This window comes from Camellia sinensis, chromosome 2 (genome assembly GCF_055761805.1).
Source record: "Camellia sinensis isolate YWXY chromosome 2, ASM5576180v1, whole genome shotgun sequence".
NCBI classification, from domain to species: Eukaryota; Viridiplantae; Streptophyta; class Magnoliopsida; order Ericales; family Theaceae; genus Camellia; species Camellia sinensis.
In genome coordinates, this window is record NC_138962.1 from 90,851,854 (window position 1) to 90,875,315 (window position 23,462).

The following is a 23,462-nucleotide window of genomic DNA, read 5'->3' on the forward strand; positions in this document are numbered from 1 at the left end:
AAGAGTAAGAAAAGAAAACAAAGAAGGAAAATAAAGGAAATAGAGAGTAAGAAAGAAAACTTAAGAATAAGAAGAATGAAGAGAAGGAGAAGAAAGATCAAAAGGTAAGGAACTCACCATTTTCAACGTCTTTTAGTTTAATTTAGGATTTTGAGTTTCTAATTATACAAAATTTTCCCATGTTTATATCAAAATAAAATGAACAACCTATACTAAATAGGCCATATAGCCCCTCCATGGTTAGAATTTTGATGCAAGACCACCACCATTAGACATTAGACTTTTGAAGTTCGAATTGAGACATAAATTTTGGTAGAAACTGAATTCAGGAGAAGGAGATATATCCATTTGAAGTTGTCCGTCAACCTAACTAGACATAAAAGTGGACAACCGATCGACTGGCCAAGACTAAATATGATTTTTAGCCTTTTCTTTAATGGATTTAGACACCCGAAATTTGGGAGCACATTCTAAGACACTTTAGATTTGTTTTAGGACTTAGGGAATACTTTAATTAGTAACTCAAAGTTGGTATTAAAAGGAAATGAATTGGAATAGGAAGGACATTTGGATTAATCTTAAATAACTTGGAGTTCATATCAACTAGAGCTTACTATCATTTTCCAAAAAGGCAATACAGAAGTGGAGATTGAGTCAGACATAGAGGATACTAAGTTTCTGTTGAAGAGATGTAAATACACCTTTTGCGATACTTTGAAAGAAGCAAATACATGCGTGGATAAGCTAGCAAATCTAGGAGTGAATCAAGATGAACATGTTGTGATATGGGAAGACCCCCTCCCCTCCCCTCCCCCCGGGGGGCGTTAAAAGTTAGAGCACTGGTCATTGTTGACATGATTGGAGTCAACTATGAGACGAAATAGTCTTCTTATTTTGTGTTTTATGTTTATTTCTTTGTGAATGCTCGCTTTCACTTCATATGAGTCGGAAAAAGAAAAGAAAAAAACTAAAATATTGCTTTTGCGGACATTGTTTCTTGTACTTGTGTAGATTTATAATCTTGTGGATCATCTCCAATTATGCAAAACATTGGTGAGTAGTATTATCTCAAAGTTATGTTCAAATTCTCATTTTGGAAATCAAATCATATTGAAATGCTTTGTTATGAATGGATATAGTATGTTCATGTATAAAATGTACAAAAAAAGGTACCTTCGGATTGATTCTAACTACTAGGGGACTATAAGCGTGCTACTAGAGATCTCTGTTACCACTTGTGGGTGGATTTGTTTAATTGGTACCTATAGGTCAGTAATTGATTACTTTTGTTTTATTTTGTTATTGCAATAACCCTCACCACTGCTTACCGATAAACATTGATTACCGTCAAACTGAACTGATTATGACTGATAATTGAACTGATTAAAGTACTGAACACCGTCAAACTGAACTGATTATGACTGATAATTGAACTGATTAAAGTACTGAACACCGTCAAACTGAACTGATTATGACTGATAATTGAACTAATTAAAGTACTGAACTGACTGACTGAAAACTAGAACTGAATTGACTGAGTATGTATGTTAATCTGTATTCTATCTGTTTGACTGTTTGACTATCTGTTCATGTTTTAGTGTTTAACCTGCTAATTGAAGGCCTTATCGGTGGCCGAATCCGAAATTGATTAGTGTGCCTTGATCAGTAGAATTAATGTGAATTTATGGTATATTTATCTGAAATTTGATTTGGTATGATTAAATTAGATTAAATATTGATGGATTGCAAGTTTTGGACTTAATTACCAAACTAACCCTTAGTGGCCCACTCAATACAACATATTTGAGCCTTATACTTGACCACATAACACATTTGCTCAGCCTTTCTCCTTGCCATAGCCGACCAAGAGAGAAGAGAGGGAGAGAGTGAGAGAAATTGGATTTCATCTTGAGTTTTGCTTGCTAATTGAAGGCTGATTGTTAATTTGAGCTCCTAAACCTTGAATACAAGACTAAGGTAGGAAACTCATCTTCTTATTGTTGTCTTTGAGCTAGTCCTTGCATGATTCATGCTTCATTGTAGAACTAAGTCATGTTTTAGGTCATTATTGTTGAATTGAAGAGCATTTCATCCATGCATGTTAGTATTGTTGGATTTTGAGTTGAGTTCATGGCAAATTGTCACATGCATGTCCATGTTTTGAGTGTAGGCCATGTTTTCATCATGTTTGTGAATCAATTGGCTCATTAGAGCATGTTTTGAAGCTTGAAAGTTATTTAAAGATCATGCATGTCATGTTTGAGGATTGTTCTTGAAAAATTGTTTGAAATTGGATTTGAATTAAACACCCTTGGGCTTTGATTTCTCAAAATTGAGCTTTGAACCATGTTATTCTGTGTGTTTACAAATGTTTTCTGGAAATTTAGCCCAAGAGGTCGAGTTTTGAGTTGTTAAAATTTGGTTTGAGCTTGGAGGTGCAATCTGGGTTTTCCAGATTCTGCACTTCCGCTCGAGCGGGGGATAGTGACACTCGAGCGGGGAATCCGAGCATCCAGTATCTCTGCACTGTTTTACAGTCCGCTCGAGCGGAGGATTGGGCGCTCGAGCGGAGTCATGTGTCTCAAGCTCGAGCGGGCGTCGAGCGTCCGTCGAGCGGAGATTTCACCCATCCAATACTTTTACAGTACGCTCGAGCGGGATATTTGACGCTAGAGCGTGTACCTTTGTTGCATGACCGCTCGAGCGGGGAAACCTGAGCTCGAGCGGGACTCTGTTTTTCTGAAAACTCCTGAAACTGTTTTCTGATCACATCTTTGCATTCTCATTTCATCCTAGGCATTCTTAGGCCTAGTTTAAGCATCTTAATGAGGACATAAATGTAGAACACATCGAGGCAAATTAGGGATTAAATTATTATCTTTCCCAACTGTGTAGCTTAGTGTGTGTTTAATCTGTTAACTGTGTAGGGTTGGCGACTGGGGAGACACGCTCTAACATACTGTAGCCCAAACTCTGTGAGTAACGATTGTGTAAAGATATGTTCACAAATGATTATCTTCTGAACAATTGAACTGTACTGTTTTCTGAACTGATTACTGTTAACTGAATGAATGTATGTCCTATATTCTGAACTGTATTGTGGCATCCTTAGCACCTACTGTTTACTGTTACTGTGACAGAATTCTCTGTCGGTTCCCTTGTTGGAACCACTACTGTTACTGACTGATGGCCATCATTACTGCTCGGTCTTTTTAGACCTACTGTTTACTGTACTGTTATGCTAATGGGTGTACCACATATGACTGTACTGACTGAACGACTGAATTACTGATTTAATGAACTGTTTTCATTACTGTAAGGACATTCATTCTTAACCTCTTTACGCATTATGTTATTCGCTGGGCTTTAACTCACTGCTCATATATATATGTAGGTGTTCAGGCACCGGACCGCGGCTAGGAGTGTCAGGGTTACTCCAGTTTTGTCAAGCCAACTACCATGCCTCACTGCGAGGTTCCAAGCCTATCATGCTAAGGCTTAGAGGTGTTTTAGGACTCCCCCTTCTGTACTGTCTTACTGTTTTGTAATAACTGAATGAATTGTATAGACTGAATGTTTACTGTACCGTTATATAGGGATTGAGTCCCTATTCTGAATGATTGTATATATATTGTGTATACCTTTCCACTGAATGTAAATATGTTTGGAAAGTCTTTTTGCATGCAGACTGTCACAACTCATTGGGCATTGTTTCTTTACTGTTTTGGCTTCCGCCAGGCCCTGTACTCTGTTTTACTGTACTACTGTTAAGCAGGCCTTTGGTAATCTCGGATTACTGGCCGGTTACGGTGCTAAACCCATAGGGCCGAGTTTGGGTCGTGACAGTTATGATGGACGTACATTATCATGATTTGAAAATGCAAACATATAGTTATTATTAGCATTTATGTCCTCAAAAACTAATTTGTTGACTTTATTAACTAGTTAAATAAATTGCTTGGCATTTTATTTTGCACTTTTTATATTATTCTGGGTAATGTTATATTTAATGTAACATATGATGTGAACATAAGGTCCCTTGGGTAACATTGTAGAAAAACATGCTAATAGTTAATGAACCAAAGGCTGAGAGTTATGATTTTTCGATGCCTTGTAGACCCAATTAATGTTCTGGGCTATAGGTGTTGATTGGGTATCGCATTACTATGGCCTACACTTGTTTTGCTGCTATATAATAGAAACTTTAGGCAAATAGGTAGGTGTTATGTAATAAGTACAAGCACTGAATAAGATCGGTTTTGAGAACACCTATGGAATGATCACTAATGAACAGTACTGTCAGTTTAAAAGGTAGTTCTATTACAATGCACTTATTTTCCTTTGACCTGAGAGTCTTGTATAAATTAATTAACTATTCATTTAACTTTGATATTGTCAATCAGTGACGCCGAACCAAAGGTTATACATGGACATGTTGGGTTATGTGAGTGGTAATTGATTTATATAAGTGCTTAACATGGAATCCACCGTTCTCAAAGTGAGAAAGTATACTCAAGCAATTTTTCCTACTAACATTGGACCAAAAGAAAACCGGCATTAACTTTTTCATAAAAATATTTTTATATATGTATAATTACAAAAGTACTATTTTTAAAAAATGCTTTTGAGGTCCAATTAGAATAAGGAAAAATTTAGAATTCGGTTACATGAGTTAAGGTTATTGATAGTGATAAATTTGTCCATACCTAGTAGTTCATGTGGAATATAGTTTTGTGGAAGGAAGTTTGTGATTAATTGTAAGAAAGGGCCTCACTTGTAATTCTCTACTTTTAGGGGTTTAATTGTAATGTGTTGATGGACATTATTGCAAACAATGGAAGTTCTATATTATCTATTTAAAAGATAATTAATGAAAAATTGAATAAGTTATATCCTACATATTTAAGATAAAAGATACAGCTTTTATTTTATCTCCACAACTAAAAGATAGAGATCCCTAAAGATCACACCTACATGAAAACTCTATCATTTGTTATGTATATATGATGTATTTGATACAAAAATTGGCCATCAGAATTATTAAGGTCTGTAGAAAAATATACACAAAAATAAATTCAAGAGGGTGCAAGGTGAATCGCTTTGAAGGTGAGACACTTGGATCACTTGGTGATATATTATCAACAACACGATTGGATTGAGATATTTTAGATTGTGTAATCAGATGGTGTTTCTTTGAAAAATTGCTTTTCAAATAAAATTTTTTTCTACAAACTTGCAGTTATAATATGCTTTAAGTTGATTAAAGTTCTTAATACATTATGTTTTGAACCAACTAAAACTTTTGTTTCGATAAACCATTGTTTTGGAAAAATGATTGACATTCATTCATCTTTCCATTTTGTCCTAATTCTATTTACTGGGTTTTGGCCCATCCATTTTGTCATAATACTATATGTACATAGGTGAAGGGACATGATAAGAAAGGTTTGGTTTGTTAAAGCTTTGTGCATTTGTAAAATTATATGGAAGCTTGTGTTTCGAGTGCCTAGAACTTGTACATTTTAGCTAGGAAGAGATTTGTATCCTGTTGTAAAGTTGTACTCCTTACAAATGTTTAAAAGGTGTAATAAAAGATGTTAAATGTTTATTTCCATATACTTGTGTACTTGCTCTGAATGAATGTTATGAATAGTTAAATCAAAGAACTTAAAGGCTTCCACTACTAAAAAAAAAAAAAAAAACGAGTTTTACCCCACTTATTACAGAAGTACTATATGTTTTGTTTAGTTAGACTTTTGTTAGTTTATGACTATTAATCAATCACAACTTTGTTCCGGTTTGGAGTGGATAAAATCGTGAATATATAATGATATCTTTCGATGGAAATATGATAGTTATTAAAGTATATACTTGTTTGTGTTATTGTGGGAAAACTAGCAAATTTCTTGATCATATATTGCATTATAATAAGATTACAAATATAGAATTAATTACAAAAACTAATCACATAAAATCATTTTGATCATAGATATAAGATGGTAAGATCTATACGTATAATTGTTTGTTTTCTCTTTTTATCCTTTCACTTTACTCCTAAATTTCTTTTGATCTTAGAACTTGCCTTTTCTTTTATTTTCTATTTTACTTAAAATATATATACTTTCTTTTATATATATGTTTTTTATACAAAAATAATAATAATTATATTATAACATATATTGAAAGTGATCATATATGACTCTGGGCTGAGTAAGGCCAAAACAAGAAGGAGAGCCCAACTTGAGCCGAGCAGCACTGATAGTTTGAACCTCAAGCCTAAAGCTATGGGCTAAGCACAGTTGGAGGTCCAAATCATGCAGCCCAAGTACCAACTTGGGCAGAGCAAGACTAGGCTGGATTGATCTATCAAAGCTCAATGGGTCAAATTCTCTACAAACATCTGGGATGATCCGAACCGACCAAGTATGACCTGAATATAAATTGAACTTATATCTCACACTTAGAGATACACATGCAAAACTCTGTTGAAAGTGAGAGAGGGGTGTATACTGGTTGTGATGGTATACAAAGAGATGAATTAATTGACTAAACACTTCTTTTATTCAAACTCAAACAAATTATACAAAACAGAGCAACTCTCTATAACTCTCAAATTGTCTCGACTCTCTTAGAATTCTCTTTATCTAGAGATGTTATGTTTCTCCATGGAGATTACATTTTTCTCTCACTCTATCTAAAACAATCAATCAACCCATCTATTTATAGACTCCATAACCGTGTGTAAATCGTGTGTGCTACAGTGTTTCTTCAAAGCTAAGCTTCATCAATGAAGCTTCCTCAGTGGAGCTTCCTTGAATCTTCCACTTTCTTCCAGCAGTTTCTATTTTCTTCTTCATTTTGAACTTCTCTTCTTCAACCTGGAATCCTCTCGTAGTTTCTTCTCTTTTTTGAAATCCACTATCTTTAAACTCAAATTGAGTTTTATTTCCAACATCCCCTCTCAAACTCAATTTGGTTGGTTCTCTACACGATGCCTCATATCTGTTCGTGGATGACCTCTTGTCTGGTCTTTGTAGTCAAACCTCTATTTACTTCTATCTCTCTCAGAACAACCTCATGTTGTTCGGTGTTATCAACCTCCTATTGATATCTTCTCTCTTGCAAATCAGGAGTCTGTTGTCTATCGTGTGGTACAACCACCTGCTTGCTTGTCTCGTTTATGATATCTGGGATGTCTTCTATCACTTTTCTGTGATGTCTTCTTTGTTGTATTCTTTGACTCTCGCTTTGAAGAATATTTTTTCACTTCATATCTTCAAATAAAATCTGCAAATTACAGGTATGGAATTGGCAAAATCTGACTGTACGGATGTGTCCAAAATATTCCAAATAATTGAAAAACAGTATTACATCGTTGCGATTGGATTCTAGATGGCTTAATTTTAGCAAAAATATGTTGGACGGTTCAGATTAATGGTTGCAACTCAATCGCGAAGTAGTAAATAATTTCTCTTGAATGTTTTGCAACTTCAGAATTCTGGAGAAGACGAGTGCTATATATGCGCTCAACTTCTCGGCAGCCGTATAGGTTCATTCAGAATTCGTTTGAGCCGTTCTTTATGTCGTTGGAATCATCTTGATGAGTGCTTTAATCCAGTATACTCAAAACTAAATTTCGATAATTTTGAAAATTTTCTGTTTTCGAATGTCGCATTAATCGGCGAACTTCAGCTACTTCTTAGCTCTTCTGGTTAATGGTTCTGGATTCCTCTAATCGACACAAACCCTCTGGGGTATATTTAGATATCGATTTTGACACCTTTGAAATCTGGGCAAATTTGAAAACTCTTTATTTCTTCTCTATTTCTTTGAAATTTTGGCCTAAACTGACTCTTCTAGCTTTGATATCACTGTTGAAAATGGGAGAGGGGTGTATACCGGTTGTGATGGTATACAAAGAGAGGAATTAATTAAATAAATACTCATTTTATTCAGTCACAGACAAATTATACAAAACAGAGCTATCTTTTTACTCTCTTATAATTGTCCTTGTTTGGAGATGTTATATTACTTCCGGGAGGTTACATTTTCTCTCACTCTATCTAAAACAATCTATCAACCCATCTATTTATAGACTTCACAACCGTGTGTAAATCATGTGTGCTATAGTGTTTCTTCAAAGCTAAGCTTCATCAATGGGGCTTTCTTGAAGCTTTCATTTTCTTCTAGCAGCTTTTATTTTCTTCTTCATTTTGAACTTCTCTCCTTCAACCTGGAATCCTTTAGCAGCGTCTTCTCTTTTCTGGAATTCACCATTATCAAACTCAAATTGAGTTTGTATTTCCAACAAACTCGTCATGACGAACTTTGAGGTCTAATAGAAAGCAATTAGAAAGAACAATACATCATGATGATGCCACATGAATCCCCTCAACATGCGTGCCTAACGGCTTGGTGGTTCGCACATGCAAGTGTAAGGCTAAAGGAAGGAGACGTGTCTGCTCAACCATGCGCACCTTGGAGAGCAAGGCAATTTTGCCTATATAAGGTACACTTCTAGTTCTGAAAAAAAGGTACACTTCTCCTCTAGAGAAAGGATCTGAATCACTAACTCTTCAACATTACTCTCCCTCTACATTCTTTCCTAAGTTCCTAACTTTAGCGTTGGAGGGGTTTCCGACCACGTCCCGACCGAGCAACTCTAACATTGTCTTTGCCTTGCAGATCTACGCTTTCAGGAAGGAATTATTGCAGAGCAACATTACGTGTCGGTGCGAAGTCACCCCCCACACACATACATACATTTATATATATATGTATATATGTATCATCCTGATTTATATATGAATACTCAAGATAATACAATGTTTTTTAAAATATGGGATTTGAATCATTAAGTTTAGCCAATTTCTGTGATCCATTTTTTTTTTTCAAATAAAATTTGTATTTATTGAAAAAAGAGTTCAAAAAAGTAAATATGTTGATTTTGCAGATTTGTCCAACTTATATCTAATTAAACTCAACCAGCTTAAATATGTTTATTTAATCAATAAGTTCAAATTTGAATTGATTTAATGTATAACCCGTTTTAACTTATCAATTTGAAAAATGTTTGAGGGCCACAAATTCTGTGGCTCAAATGGCCCGAAACTGTCAAAACGACGTCGTTTTGCACCCAAAATGACGTCGTTTTGAGTGTTTCGAGCCATTCGAGCCACAGAATTTGTGGCCACCTAGCATTGCTGTATCAATTTATCACCTTTAAGCGAAATCCTAATAGATAAATGAAGTTAAATTTCCATATTAGGTAAAAAGAATATGATGGCTAAAATATGTTATAAAAAAATATGTTCAATAAAAGATATCATTAAAAAATATAGTCATTGAAAAAATATGATAGGTAATCGTACGTGGAAAAAATAACAATGAAAAAAAAGTAATTTAAAAAAAATGATTAAAATAGGAGGTTGATACATACATTTAAAAATGACTAATTAAAATAAAAAATAACTAGATATTTTAACTAGAAAACACTATAGTACACACCCTTCAAAGGGTTATGCACTTTATAATTTTAGAAGAAAATTATATAATTTCATATTTTTTGATTTATAACTAAAACAAACAATATGAGACATAACTAACTGGTGATAATTTAATCACAAACACAACATGAGGCACAACATAACATGAGACTATTATATAATTTTTCTTAAATCTCATGAGTTATAATTAAAATAATGTCATAATTTAAAAAGAAAATATAAAAAAAAAATAATAATGATCATAACTAAAACAAAAATGACATAGTTAAGAGTGTAATATAAATACCCTTGCAAGTATTATGTATATTAAAATTTTCCATCACTTAAATGGAAACTAAAATAAATCTGAGATGACTGCATATTTATAGGCAGGCTCACTTACGCTATGTTTGGATTGAGTGATTTGGAGAGAAAAGAAAACAAATGGAGTGATATATATTTCTCTTATTTGTTTGGATAATCTAAGTAGAGAGAAATGGGAAGAAATGAAGAGAAATTGAGAGAAACTCATTTCTCTTATAAGCCTCATTTTCAATCTTTCCAAAAGTGGAGAGATTGGGAGAGAAAAGAAACCACTATTTTCATAACACTAATTTTGTCCCTATAAAAATAAAAGAAATAAAATGATTGAAAATATAAAAAGGTTATTTTGGTAATATAACATAAAATAATTTCTTTTCTTTTCTCTTAATGAAACCTAACCAAACAAAAATGAGAGAAATCACAATAATTTCTTTTCTTTTATTTCTTCCTTATCCAAACAAAAATGAGAGAAATCACAATCATTTCTTTTCTTTTCTTTTCTCTTATTACTCAAGTAATTATTTCTTTTCTTTCCTCTCCTAAGTTCCCAAACATAGTGTTATAGTATCTCCATTAATGTTAGTTAAAAGGGAACTCCCTTTGAGTAGTTATTTATTATTGACATATTAAACATAAATCTAACACTATTTATGGGTGTAGGTCCCAAAATAATCCTAGCCATTATAACTTGTGATGATCAATAAATAGGACCCTCCTAACCAAGGTAAATGAAAGTTCTTATTTTGTGCATTGTTTTTTAAAGGGCAAAATAACAATTAAAAATTAAAAGTATCTTTCCTTTAATTTCTTAACTAGCTTATCACCCGCGCTATGCACGGGATAATTTTAGATATTTAGATTTTTTTTATATTTTTTTTAATATATAAATTATGTTTTTTAAGACTTTTTATAAAAATAATTTAACAATCTTATCACTAACCATAGTGTATGGGAGAAGTTGAAAAGGGTACTGCAGTAATTATACACGGATTGTATCTATAATTATTTGTATGAGGTGATTTTAAATGCTGATCGGCAGTTTTTGACCAAATCAATAAATACAGGCATGCGGAAAGACATGTAGATTGAAAAAAGTTAATAAATGCTGATCAGAGAATTTTGACCAAATTAACAAATGCTGAGTTTTTTTTTTTAAATAAAAAATTTTAAAAATTCAGATTGGGATATTGAATCTCTCACAGGCCTTGGGGTTTAAAAACCCCCTTTTGCTTAATATATAGTACTAACATATCACTCGTGCTATGCACGGATTGTGTTTACAATTATCTATATATGTGAATTACGATTTTTAAATGTCTTTTTTTTTTTTAAATGTCTTCTTTTTTCCTTTTTTATATTATATTAAAGTTTAATATTTTGATAATAATCATGTGTTAGACTTTTCAAGGAATTAAATGTCTTTTTATTATTATATTATATTAAAGTTTAATATTTTGATAATAATCCTATGTGTTGGACTTTTCAATTTTTTTTTTATATATGTGAATTACGATTTTTAAATGTCTTTTTTTGTTTAAATGCCTTCTTTTTTTTCTTTTTTTATATTATGTTAAAGTTTAATATTTTGATAATAATCATATGTGTTAGACTTTTCAAGAAATTAAATGTTTTTTTTTATTATATTATATTAAAGTTTAATATTTTGATTATGTGTTGGACTTTTCAAGAATTTTTTTTATGCTTGTTCTTAATGCATTAAAGTGTTATTATGAGGGCTAATAATCATATGTGTTAAGACTTTTCATATGTGTTGGATTTCAAAGAATTTTTTTTTATGTTTGTTTTTAATACATTAAAGCGTTATTATGAGGGTAGGACTTGAGAGTTGGGATAAGTTAATAAATGCTAAGGTTTTTTTTAAAAAAAAAAATCAAAAAATAAAAAAAAATCAGATTGGGAGATTGGAGCTCCTACAAGGCTTGGGGTTAAAAACTCCCTTTTACTTAATATATAGTATAGATAATTAAATTTATTTTAGTTTTTTAAAATTATTTTTAGTTATAAATTTCAAGCAGGAGTTCTATTAAATATTCTAACACAAATTTTCAATATAAAAGAAAAAAAATACTCATAAACAAACTCAATAAACTGTATCAAACAAATCCAAATAATGAAGTAGAAAATTCAAGATTAAAATAAGGCAACTAGTTTGGTTGTGCTTCAAGACCGAGACAAACTATTTCCTAAGCTAGTTGAATCTGATGTGTAATGTTTTCCGATGGACTTGAGTGAGCTTGAGATCTAAATTATGTTCTATCAAGCAGCATGGACAGGTAGTATCCAAGAATTGGTTTTCAAAGCAAAAAATTTAGAGGAAATAAAAGTGCAAGCACCATTTTGTTGCAAAATTATAGGAAGGCATGTTCCAAAATTCCATAGCTTGAACATTTTGACTATTTACCTTCTTTTTATATATAATATTCAAATTATGTTTGCATCATAAATTTTAGAGGGGGATGGGAATGAAGAGGAAAAGAATAAAATAAAATGACATTAGTTAAATTTGTTTGTTTTCATCCTATTTGATAAATAAAATTTACAAGGTAGTTGCTACAGTATGCAATTCTAAAAAAGTGCATACCATATATATTTTATGATAACATTCATAACATATATCATAACCAAAACACCACAACATGTTGTAACTGTTTTCACCATATTGATTTGTAACAATTCTCAACACAAATGATATGTAACATTTAAACCACACCGTCGATAACATAATCACAATGATTTTAGGGTTGCACACCATAAATTTGTCACATAATCACAATGATTTTAGGGTTGCACACCATAAATTTGTCACGCACAACTTATACTACAAAGTGACATAACAATACAAATATTCATAGCTTTCGCTACAAAAAATCACGACCTTTTTACAATGTGACCCTTTTAGGAGTGCGTACCATATATTTCTCCTAAATTCATACATTAGATGTCACCAGATCCTGGAATTCAGTTCTCTTTTTTTCTTCTTTTGTTCCCCAGAAAAGGAAGCCTTCCATTTCAGTTCTCACATGTTTTTCATTCTTAGACTTGGATTGAGCACTGATGACTCGTCCATAATTCAAACACCATTCTGAACATTGGATTAATTTCTGTTTTGTCAATAACAAAAAATACTATGTGCCAATTACAATCACTCAAGGTATGAATACAAAGAATTTGCACCCAATCCGGGCAGCCCACGTATACTCAAAAGAATCAAACATTTTGGTCAACATCGTCATCCGAGTCTGCTAATTTGTCAAAGAATTCATCAAGGTACCAGGAACAACTTTCATTCCAATCACCTCTATTGGCACATGCTCGCCACTTCTGGTCAGCTATCATTTCAGGCGAAAGTCCCCACTCTTGCATCTCCTCTTCAGTGTGATGGATTGCCAGGCTATATTCTCCACCAAGTCCTAATTGCATCACTCGAAACTCACAGTTCCCAAAATTGTTTAGGTACTCGAATTGCTCGACTGTCCATTTGAACCACTTCATAAGGAAAACACGTGAAGCTAGACCATGGGATATAATTATAAGATTTAGGTCATCAGAGGGGTTATGGTGAAGCCTGTTCATGTCTATGTCCCTCCATAAAGATTCAAGAAAACCTGCATGTTTCAGTTGGGCTTTTAGTATATATTCATTTCCAATACTAGTGAATAGCCAAAAAAAAATATTATCTTTTCACCTGTCTCATTGCTTCTTCAACTGAATGGAGGAAATGCATGAATTATGAATATGTATTACTTCTATGATATAGATTTGGGGATAGAAACGTTGCTCATTAGCAAAATTTTTAAAGGTGAATGCAAAATGCAAGGCATTTTACCCGTCGTGAGGCGAGAAGTAAGCCTTAAGGCATCAAGACATAAGCATTTCAAATTTTTTATTTTTAGATTTAGAAAATAATAAATATTTTAAACAGAAAAAAAAAAATTGAAAATTAAATATAAAGGTTTCAATACTTTTCTCCTCAATGCGTCAAACATTTCACTGCAGAAAAGGAAACTTGCCCTCATCAAAAATGAAATCAACAGTTTTAGTTTCAGTTATTGACTTTCTCACTTGAGCCATAACTTTCATGTTTTTTCTTGATTGGTCACTGACTTGGTTTTTCCTACAGAATATAGTCGCAGAGGTTATTCTTTATTTATTTATCTTCAATGTCTAAACCATCTACTAACAAGAAACCAGGACAAGTTTTTTATATGCTTGTGCACAAAAAGCGTACAAGGTGCAACTGAGGTGCACCCCTTAGACTATGATGCACAAGCCTTTGGGAAGTACCACCTAAAAATCGAAACCTCAATGTGTTTTACCATAGCCTAGCCTCAAGGCAAGTCTCAGTAAAGCCTTTCAAAACTTCAGTCATTTGTTTCAGACATTAAATGTTCCTCAATAACAACAAAGAGAAGCAATGATTTTTTTTACATTTCCTGGACTAGAGTGCAAAGGATACGAGCCCTGAGAAAACTAAATCAAAAGAAAATGGAAACAACTGGAGTTGAAGCTACCAAATCTTCATGCAAACTAGGCCCAAAATTTCATGCAGAATAAAAATGTTGAATTGCAAACAACTTGGGAGAGTAAACGGATGAGCTGCAAGACTGACAGCCACAAAGTGTATTATGGCCATGTGGAAGTCGTTGGACTCATGACACAGTGCAAAAGACTACAATGTCTATTTAGCCCAAACATGCCAAAGATAGCACACCAAACACGTACCTCAGTGGGATAACGAAACAAGCTACACACGTGAATCTACCTAGTTTTCTTCTTCTACTAATAAAATGAAAATTTGCATTTGTTAAATGCAACTTCTGCTAAGACGAGAAATGGAGGTCATAATACTGAGCCATTTCCCAAAGTAAAAAAGTTCTTAACCGCCAATGGAATGATATTGCCATGGATTTAATGAGTGCTTAATCCAAAAAAATGGTGTTTCTGATTCTTGTAACCTAGAAGTAGAGTTGATCTATGAGATCTAGGATGCTGAGTGAGAATTTTAAGCATCTGAAGGCTTAAAAGTCTTATTTGGATTTCAGATATTACATACAAATGTCCTGGCCAAAGTAAATGTCATGTTGCTCCATGTGAGAAAGAGATTTCTAGAACTAGGGTTGATCTTTGAGATATAGGATGCTGATACATGAGCGAGAATTTTAAGCATCTGAAGGCTTTAAGTCTAATTTGGATTTCAGATATTAGTATACAAAGGTCCTGGCCAAAGTAAATGCCGTGTGGAATTCAGAAGGAATGCATGAGGAAAAGTCTGTCATTTCATGATCCATAGATTGGAAGCTACCCAACATCATTTTTCCAAATTTCGTTTTCATCAAACATGTAATTGGGATTAAAATTTAGTTTGAACTATAGTTGAGTGAGTTTCCATGTTCATGTGGATTCATATAATGCATGACTTCTTTTCGCCAAGTGCCTATCATAAGCCTGTCATTGACTAAATAGAAATTCAAGGCCAGAAGCACATAAGCAACATAACCATTTATAGAGGGTCCAGATTTTTCAGGTACATGGGGGCTGGTAAAGCAGCTAATGGGGTTATTGAGGAATTAGGATCACCAATCCACCGCAATTTATTACAGCAGCTAGAGCCTAGATAGCCTTTATGGCTACCAAGTAAGTAGCACGGACAAGCAACACAAAACAGATACGTTGACACAAAATATTTTTAAAAATACAAGACACGACATGTGGGTGCACACACAAAGTATATGGTTTTATATATTTATTAAATATATCATTCGAATACAATAAAAAAAAATACAACATAACATTAATTCCTATAAATTGATGTTGTTTTTATTTTATAATCGTATCCTAAGCTATTTTATTCAAACTTATAATTCATAGGTGTTAAGCAATGGACATGTATATTCTCAAAGTGTCAAAGAGTGTCCAGGTCTAGTTTTTTTTTTTAATTTTAAATGTAGGACATGTTATGGACAAGTATCTGTCACATTTCGGGAAATGTTTGACACGAACACGCCACCTTCTTAGAAGCGTTCATGCCTCTTAGGCTAACAATAACAACTTCAAATATTTGTTCAATGAGGACGTCTGAAGATGGTGATTAAAATTGGAGGGCAAGGTTTTTGTTTCTTGAAAATTTGCCAAAATTGTTAAAGGAGATTAAATCCCTGCCAAGCCAACTTGAGACATACAAACTCAGTTAAGTTTAGGACGAAGCAAACCGAGTAGCTCACAATTTAGCAACACTGAGTGTCACCCCTCAATCAAAGAAAACAAATGAAAAAAGACCCAAATCTTAAGTGGGAATCTTATTGCAGGGGATATCATAGGGTTCACTTCCCCAGAACTGGTTGTCATTGTTCAGCTGTGTTTGTTTTCCTCCTATAAACAAGAATCATTAGTTTGGGGGTTTTCTTTCTTGACATGCAACAAAGGGACTTGAGCCCTTACATTTAGATTGGGAATTCAACTAAACACCACCTGACCAACACGACCAGTAGTTAGTCAGTATTTTCAACGACCTTATAAAAAGTAGACCTCTAGAACCATTAATTGATCACGCTCATTGCAATTTACAGCCTTGTTAGGACAATCTAAATGGCTAAGGGCATATAGGAGGAAAACAACAACTACATTGCGGTATAATTCACCAAGTAATCATATTTGTTTTTGTGCTTTAAAAACTCTCATTCCCTCTGTTAATGTAAATTGTAAATAATAAATCACCACTCCACCTACCACCTCCACTTCACTCCACCTACCACCTCCACTTCACCCCCTACCACTTCACCCCCTACCACTTCACCTACTACCTTCTTCTCTTCTATATATTTGATCATTGTAAACAAATACACACAATATCAATAACATCAATCATAATACATACAATTTCTCTCTATATCAATTTATCTTACATGGTATCAGAGCTAGGTTGAGAACCTAGTATTTTCGTTCCACCGGCGGGCGGCAATCTCGCCTTGGCCGCCCGCCGGACAAACCCAAATCTCACTCACCTTGGCTGCTTCATGTTCTTCTCAGGAGATAAACTTGAAATGAAGAGTTTACCAAGGTTGCTGGATCTGATCTGATTAAGCCTTGCACTGTTCAAGCAAAAGCTACATCTGATCGTAACACATACTTAACACCCCTTGTTACATTTCGGGCTTCATGCAGCATACACGTATCACCATGAATGTGAAGGAGAGCCATCCCTTCAGTGGGAGACACCTCATACAATGGATTCCGGCGGCGACAGTCCTACGGAAAACACATTCCGGAACCCTCGCCGGAGCTCCAACATCACAGAGATCCTCTCTTCCTTCCCAGACTTATACATGGCACACACCCACCCACCCCACTTCTTCTCTCTCTCTGATACAACCTGTAAAAGCTTCTCCATATATTCTATTTCCTCTCTCCCACTCAGCCACCCACGCACACGGCACACCCAGCACCATACACCCACTCCATACACACCCAAGATCTTCCCACACCATGCACATGACACCCAGCTAACACACACCTCTCTCTCACCCACGGCTCTCCCACACGCCACTCACCCATGCACACTCAGCCACCTCTCTCTCACCCACGGCTCTCACACACGCCACTCACCCATGCACACACCCCGTCACCATACACTTCTCACACACAGCACAATCAGAGCTACACACACACACTGCCATCTCATTCTCTCTCTCTCGGCAAACCCACAACACACAAGCATTAAGACTCACACAGGGCCATACACTCATTCATACACAAGAGACCCAGCTCATTCAACTCGGCTGCTTCATGTTCCTTCCACAGTCTTCTCAGGCCGAACCTTAAACCCATCCAACACACCAAACCCTCTCTCTGGGTCTCGGTTGGCTATCACACAAACACACACAGCGGAGGCACCTCTCCCTCTCTCTGGGTCTCGATTGGAGGCGGAAAGGGGACAAACATTCCTCTCTTTCATGGATACACACCCAAGAGGGACACCCAGCAGATGCATACACCCACGGCCATACACAGACTGAGCTCACTGAGCTCCTTCTCCCTCTCGGCTCTCTCCATAGCCACAGCCCACATACACACTGACAAACACACACCCTTGGAAGCTGCACACACTGATACACACACCATGGACGCACCAGCACACACCAAACAACCAGCACATGGGGGCACCCACTCACTCTCTTTCCCTCTCATATTTTATTACTCTCTCTCTCTTCATCTAACCCACCAACTTAGCCACTTTTGTCCCCCCACCATAATTGTTTTCACTTCCCACCACCCCACACCAGCACTCACTTCCCTCTTTTATTTATTTATTTTACCTACTTTTCCACGGAAAGTGAGCCAGCCCTTTTCAAATAATTTTTCATTACATTTTTATTTTACAAACACAAAAAAAAAAAAAAAAAAAACAAAACCACAAATACATTCATTCCAGTTGGTTTTTCTGCCTTATCACACCTCCCATTCGAGTTTGCACAACACACTTATTTTATTCATATCAGGGATTCACCCCGCTCACCATTCTACACCAAAAAAAAAAAAAAAAAACAAACAAACAAACAAACAAACAAACAAACAACCAAATCCACAACCACCACCCACAGGCGGAACTTTTTCCTTCTCCCTTCTCTACTCTGCCGCCGGTCTTTTCTTTTTGCCTCCGTCCTGGGCGGCCCTTGACAGTGTTGCCTCCGTGTTTCCCACTCCACTGGGCATGATCACTACTCCCTGCTCCTCCACTGCAGCATATGGCGGCCCTCCAAATCGAAACATCACGGTGGCCTTCCGCTTCAGCTCCTTGTTTTCTGCCCTTAGCACGCTTATCTCTGCTCGCGCATCCTTATACATGCGTTGGAGCAGAGCCAGCTGGGAGTTTAACTGCTGCACCTCATTTGTCCTACTCTGCAGCCGGTGCGACAAGTTTGTGACCGCCGTCATGGACTCCACACATGCCTTCAAAGTATACTGATTAGCCTCCACATCCGTTTGCACTGCCATTTTTTGCTCTACCGACTGCATCGGAAAGTTCAACGGAGCAAACCCAGTGGTGTTTGGTTGAGGTTCACGGGACACCGCACCTGCTATCTCTCTTGTGGACTCGTTGAGGTCGGGAAAGAGAGTAAGCAGACCACGGGACGACGAAGCCATTTTCTCTCGCAACAGAGTGTTACAGACTCTCTCTCTCAGCACAACAGTGTTACAGCTTCTCTCTCTCAGCACAACGCAGAATTTTTCAGAGGTTTCTCTCAGTTTCTTGTCTCAGCCTCTGCCTCGGCCTCAGCTCCGTCTTGGTTAAATAGCCGAGGTAGCCACGCGCATCGCGCGCCTCTTGCCGCCGACAACCTGGCACGCCTTTTCATGGCACGCCTTTTGATGAATCGGGCACGCCTTTTGATGGCACGCCTTTTGAGGGTGCGGGCACACCTTTTGAGGGCACGACTTTTGAGGGCTCGATATCTACATCCATGTATATCTTTTGGGCAGCCTATATACACACTCATACAGTGTCTTTTACACCGGTCAGCTTTATCAATCCCTTTTCAACCTCAAATAGGTTTTTATCTTCACACCTATTTGAGTTTGAGGGGGGGTTATACACAGTATCATGTATAAGTCGCTCATGGCGCACTGTGCATCACCACAACCTCTGCTACAACGGTAAACTGTCTTCTACACCGGTCCGACATGACCCCATAAACTGTCCCGACATTGATTCCGGTCAGCTGCTACATCGGTCCGACATGACCCCGTAAACTGTCTTCTACAACGGTCCGACATGACCCCGTAAACTGTCCTGCTACACCGGTCCGACATGACCCCATAAACTGTCCCGACATTGATTCCGGTCAGCTTCTACATCGGTCCGACATGACCCCATAAACTGTCTTCTCCAACGGTCCGACATGACCCCGTAAACTGTCCTGCTACAACGGTCCGACATGACCCCATAAACTGTCTTCTACATCGGTCTGACACGACCACACAGTGTCTGCTACAACGGTCCGACATGACCCCGTAAACTGTCTGCTACAACGGTCCGACACGACCATACAGTGTCTCTTATCCCATTTTTAATTGTCAGCCTATTTTTCTGTTTTGTTACTCTCTCCAAACTCAAGTTGGCTAGTACATATCCTCCTTGAGTTTGAGGGGGGCTGTTAATGTAAATTGTAAATAATAAATCACCACTCCACCTACCACCTCCACTTCACTCCACCTACCACCTCCACTTCACCCCCTACCACTTCACCTACTACCTTCTTCTCTTCTATATATTTGATCATTGTAAACAAATACACACAATATCAATAACATCAATCATAATACATACAATTTCTCTCTATATCAATTTATCTTACACCCTCCATTACTCATCCATAAGTTGGTTGTCTCATTTTGAGTTGTGAAACAATCTCCATAATGGTTCAATCTCCTTTCTATAATTAAGATATACAACTTGCATCTAGTAGCAATTTATAAGTACTTACTGTGACTTCTAATGACAAAAACCCAAGAAATTTCACTTCTATGAATGAACAAGAACCAGAATAAGTAGGAGAAAAGTTTTCAAAAACAGCTAACTTGACATCATATTTCTTCACAAAAACAGTGAACTTCACCTAAACAAAACGACTTTACAAGCCTAAACAGAGCAACATTTTCATTTTCTCAAAACTAAAACAACAAAAAATGCAGCATCTTTCAAAATAGAAACCGGAAAACAATTAAACAAAATCTTGAAAAAATCACATTTCAGGGAACAAAAAGGCCTTTTACTTGAGAAAATTTGAATTCTTTATCAATTTTATTTGACTTTAACACCAAAGATTTCACTCAACTCTAAGCCTATAAAGTTTCAATCTTCTACTTTTGGCAAAGTACAGTAAACTATATTAACAACAATAATCAGCAAACAAACAAAAACAATTAAAAATTGATGAACAACACCACCACCAACAATTAAAAAAAAAAAAAAAAGAAATCGAGAGAGAGAGAGATCTTACTGGAAACACGATCATAGACATCAGCAGCAGACTCTCCTTCAGGAAACCTATAAAAGAACCTGCCAAACCTCTCTCTAGTCTCTTTAATCATCTTCATCCTCTTCTCTTCCTGAAAATTCCCAAAATCCTGTTCTCTGATCCTGCATTCCTCTCTCACTCCGATTATTCTCTTCCTGGGAAATGAGCGGCCGATCTCGCGGAGGGTGGTGCGGGTTCGCTCGTAAGGGGAGACGTAGAAGTACACTTTCCAGTTGTGGAGGCGCCCGTCTTCCGATATCACGCGCCGGATCTCGGCCCCAGCAGACTTCGCCTGGTCGATCCCTGCCTGGGTCACAGGGATCTTGTTGTCCGGTGTGGTTGTGTACGCAGACCCATCTCGGTTTCCATGGCTCTCTCCGTGACGAACCAGGATTATCCTCTTTGGTAGTGTCTTCTGGTGATGCCTCTGGTTCTGGTGATGGTGATGCTGTATCATTCTCTCTCTCTCTCTCTCTATCTATCTATCTAGGGCTATCTATCAAATACATATATATATATATGTAGAGGTGGGAAATGGGGATTGTGGGGGCTTGCTTGTGAAGGAAGAGGAGATTGACAGGGAATGATGGAGTGGAACGCTTATCTGTTAGAAAAGCGTGCGTGCGGTGCGGTCGTCAAAATCTCCGTACTTTGAAAAAAATTGGGTGTGCTGAATTTGAAATGGAATCAAACGATTTCACATTTCAGAGAGTTTCCTTGTGGGGGAATATTTTGTGGGTCCGGATGTATGGTCTGGTCTGTGATATCTATATCCTTTTGAAAAGATTATTATAATTAATTTTTTTGGTTAAAAATTATTTATAAATAATTTTTTTTGTGAAAAAAGAAATAGATTATAATTTGGAGAGTGAATTATAATCCACTTAGGGATTTTTTTAACTCCAAGGTATATGAGGGTTTTAATATCTCAATCTGAATTTTTTAAATTTTATTTTTTTAAAAAAACTTACATTTATTAGTTTGGTCAAAATCCCATAATCAATATTTATTAACTTTTTTCAATTCACATGTCTTTTCACATACCTACATTTATTAATTTGGTCAAAATTCTCTCATCAGCATTTAAAATCCCCTCATACAAATAATTATAGATACAACCCGTGTATAGTTACTGTAATACCATTTTCAATTTCTCTCATACACTATGGTTAGTGATAAAATTGTTAAATTATTTTTATAAAAAATCTTAAAAAATATAATTTATATATTAAAAAAAATCTAAAACAAATATAAACATCTATAATTATCTCGTGTATAGCACGGGTGATAGGCTAGTATATATATAAGAAAAAATGACTTTTTTAAGAATATTAATGGTGGGAGTTTCAAATTCCTAAACTAATTTTGTTAATTTTTAAAGAAATAAAAAAAAATTATTGGCTAGTTCTTCAAGTCAAAAAAAAAAAAAATTTAAAAAACTTTAATTATCTATGATTTTCAATTTTAAAATTCAAAATAATATGATAAATCACTCTCACTCTTTTCAAAAGTAATATTAATCAAAACAATTCAAATAAATAAACAATAAAGGCACTAATTATCTATGATTTTAAATTTCAAAATTCAAAATAATATGGTAAGTCACCCTCATCCTTTCTGAAAATAATATAAATCTTAAAATTTTAAAAATCCAATCAAATTAGTCAATCGGAATTTTCTTAATTGTTTAAAATAAAAATAAAAAAATTAGTATGAGATATTGATCATAAGGTTTCTCACTAAAAATCTCATTTTGCTTATACAAATAAGAGTATAAGATTCACTTTATGTAAGTGAAACAATTCACTTTTTCTTTCTTTTCTCGATGTGGGATTATAAAATAAAAATTAAATGAAAGTTAACCAATGGAGATTTTCTTAATTGTTTAAAAGTTAACAATTATTTGGGGGGAAAGTTTATTTCGAATCAAGCAATCTTAGCCGTTTAATCTTTAATTAGGTCAATCTTTAATTAATTTCAAATCAAACAAATTTAAACAATATATTTTGATAAAACCGCTAAAATCGCAGTTAAACCATCGAATCAATCAAACCAAAAACGGTTCACCTTATCAGCTAGGTCAAAGGACCAACCAACTTATACAAAAATTAATTACTTAAAACTTTTAAATTTTATTTTAATTTTAAAATTTAAACTGTCTTGAATTGAAGCATACAAAACACTACACTACAATATTAAATGGGAGCATAAGGTTTATATAGTGAAACAACTCATTTTTTCCTCATTTTCCTGATGTGGTAAAATAAAACTTAACAGTTGTTTGGATGAGAAGTTCATTTCTAATCAAGTAATCTCAATCGTTCAATATTTAATAAGGTCAATCTTAGTTTATTTCAAATCAAACAAATCTAAGTACTATATTTTGATAAAGCAGCTAAAACCGTGATTAAACCAGTGAATTAGTCCAACCGAAAACGATTCAGCCTAATCGGCTAAGTCGAAAGACCAACCAATTTATAACAAAATTAATTAATTAAAGCTTTTAAATTTTATTTTAAAATTTAAACCATCTTGAACTGAAATATGCACAATACTATAATAAACTGAGGGTATTATAAGATTCATTTTATATAAGTGAAACAATTCACTCTTTATT

At 35.1% G+C, this 23,462-nt stretch overlaps 1 protein-coding gene across 1 annotated transcript; it reads right to left on the reverse strand.

Annotated features, from left to right (window-relative positions):
• Positions 1-12,896: 12,896 nt before the first annotated feature.
• LOC114262803 (phosphoglycerate mutase-like protein AT74) lies at positions 12,897-21,587 on the reverse strand. The gene is made up of 2 exons (XM_028203210.2): positions 20,828-21,587; positions 12,897-13,435 (listed from the first exon to the last, which is right to left on the reverse strand). Exons 1-2 carry the CDS (start codon positions 21,300-21,302, stop codon positions 13,038-13,040), a joined length of 873 nt encoding a protein of 290 aa, XP_028059011.2. The 5' UTR covers positions 21,303-21,587; the 3' UTR covers positions 12,897-13,037.
• Positions 21,588-23,462: the final 1,875 nt, after the last annotated feature.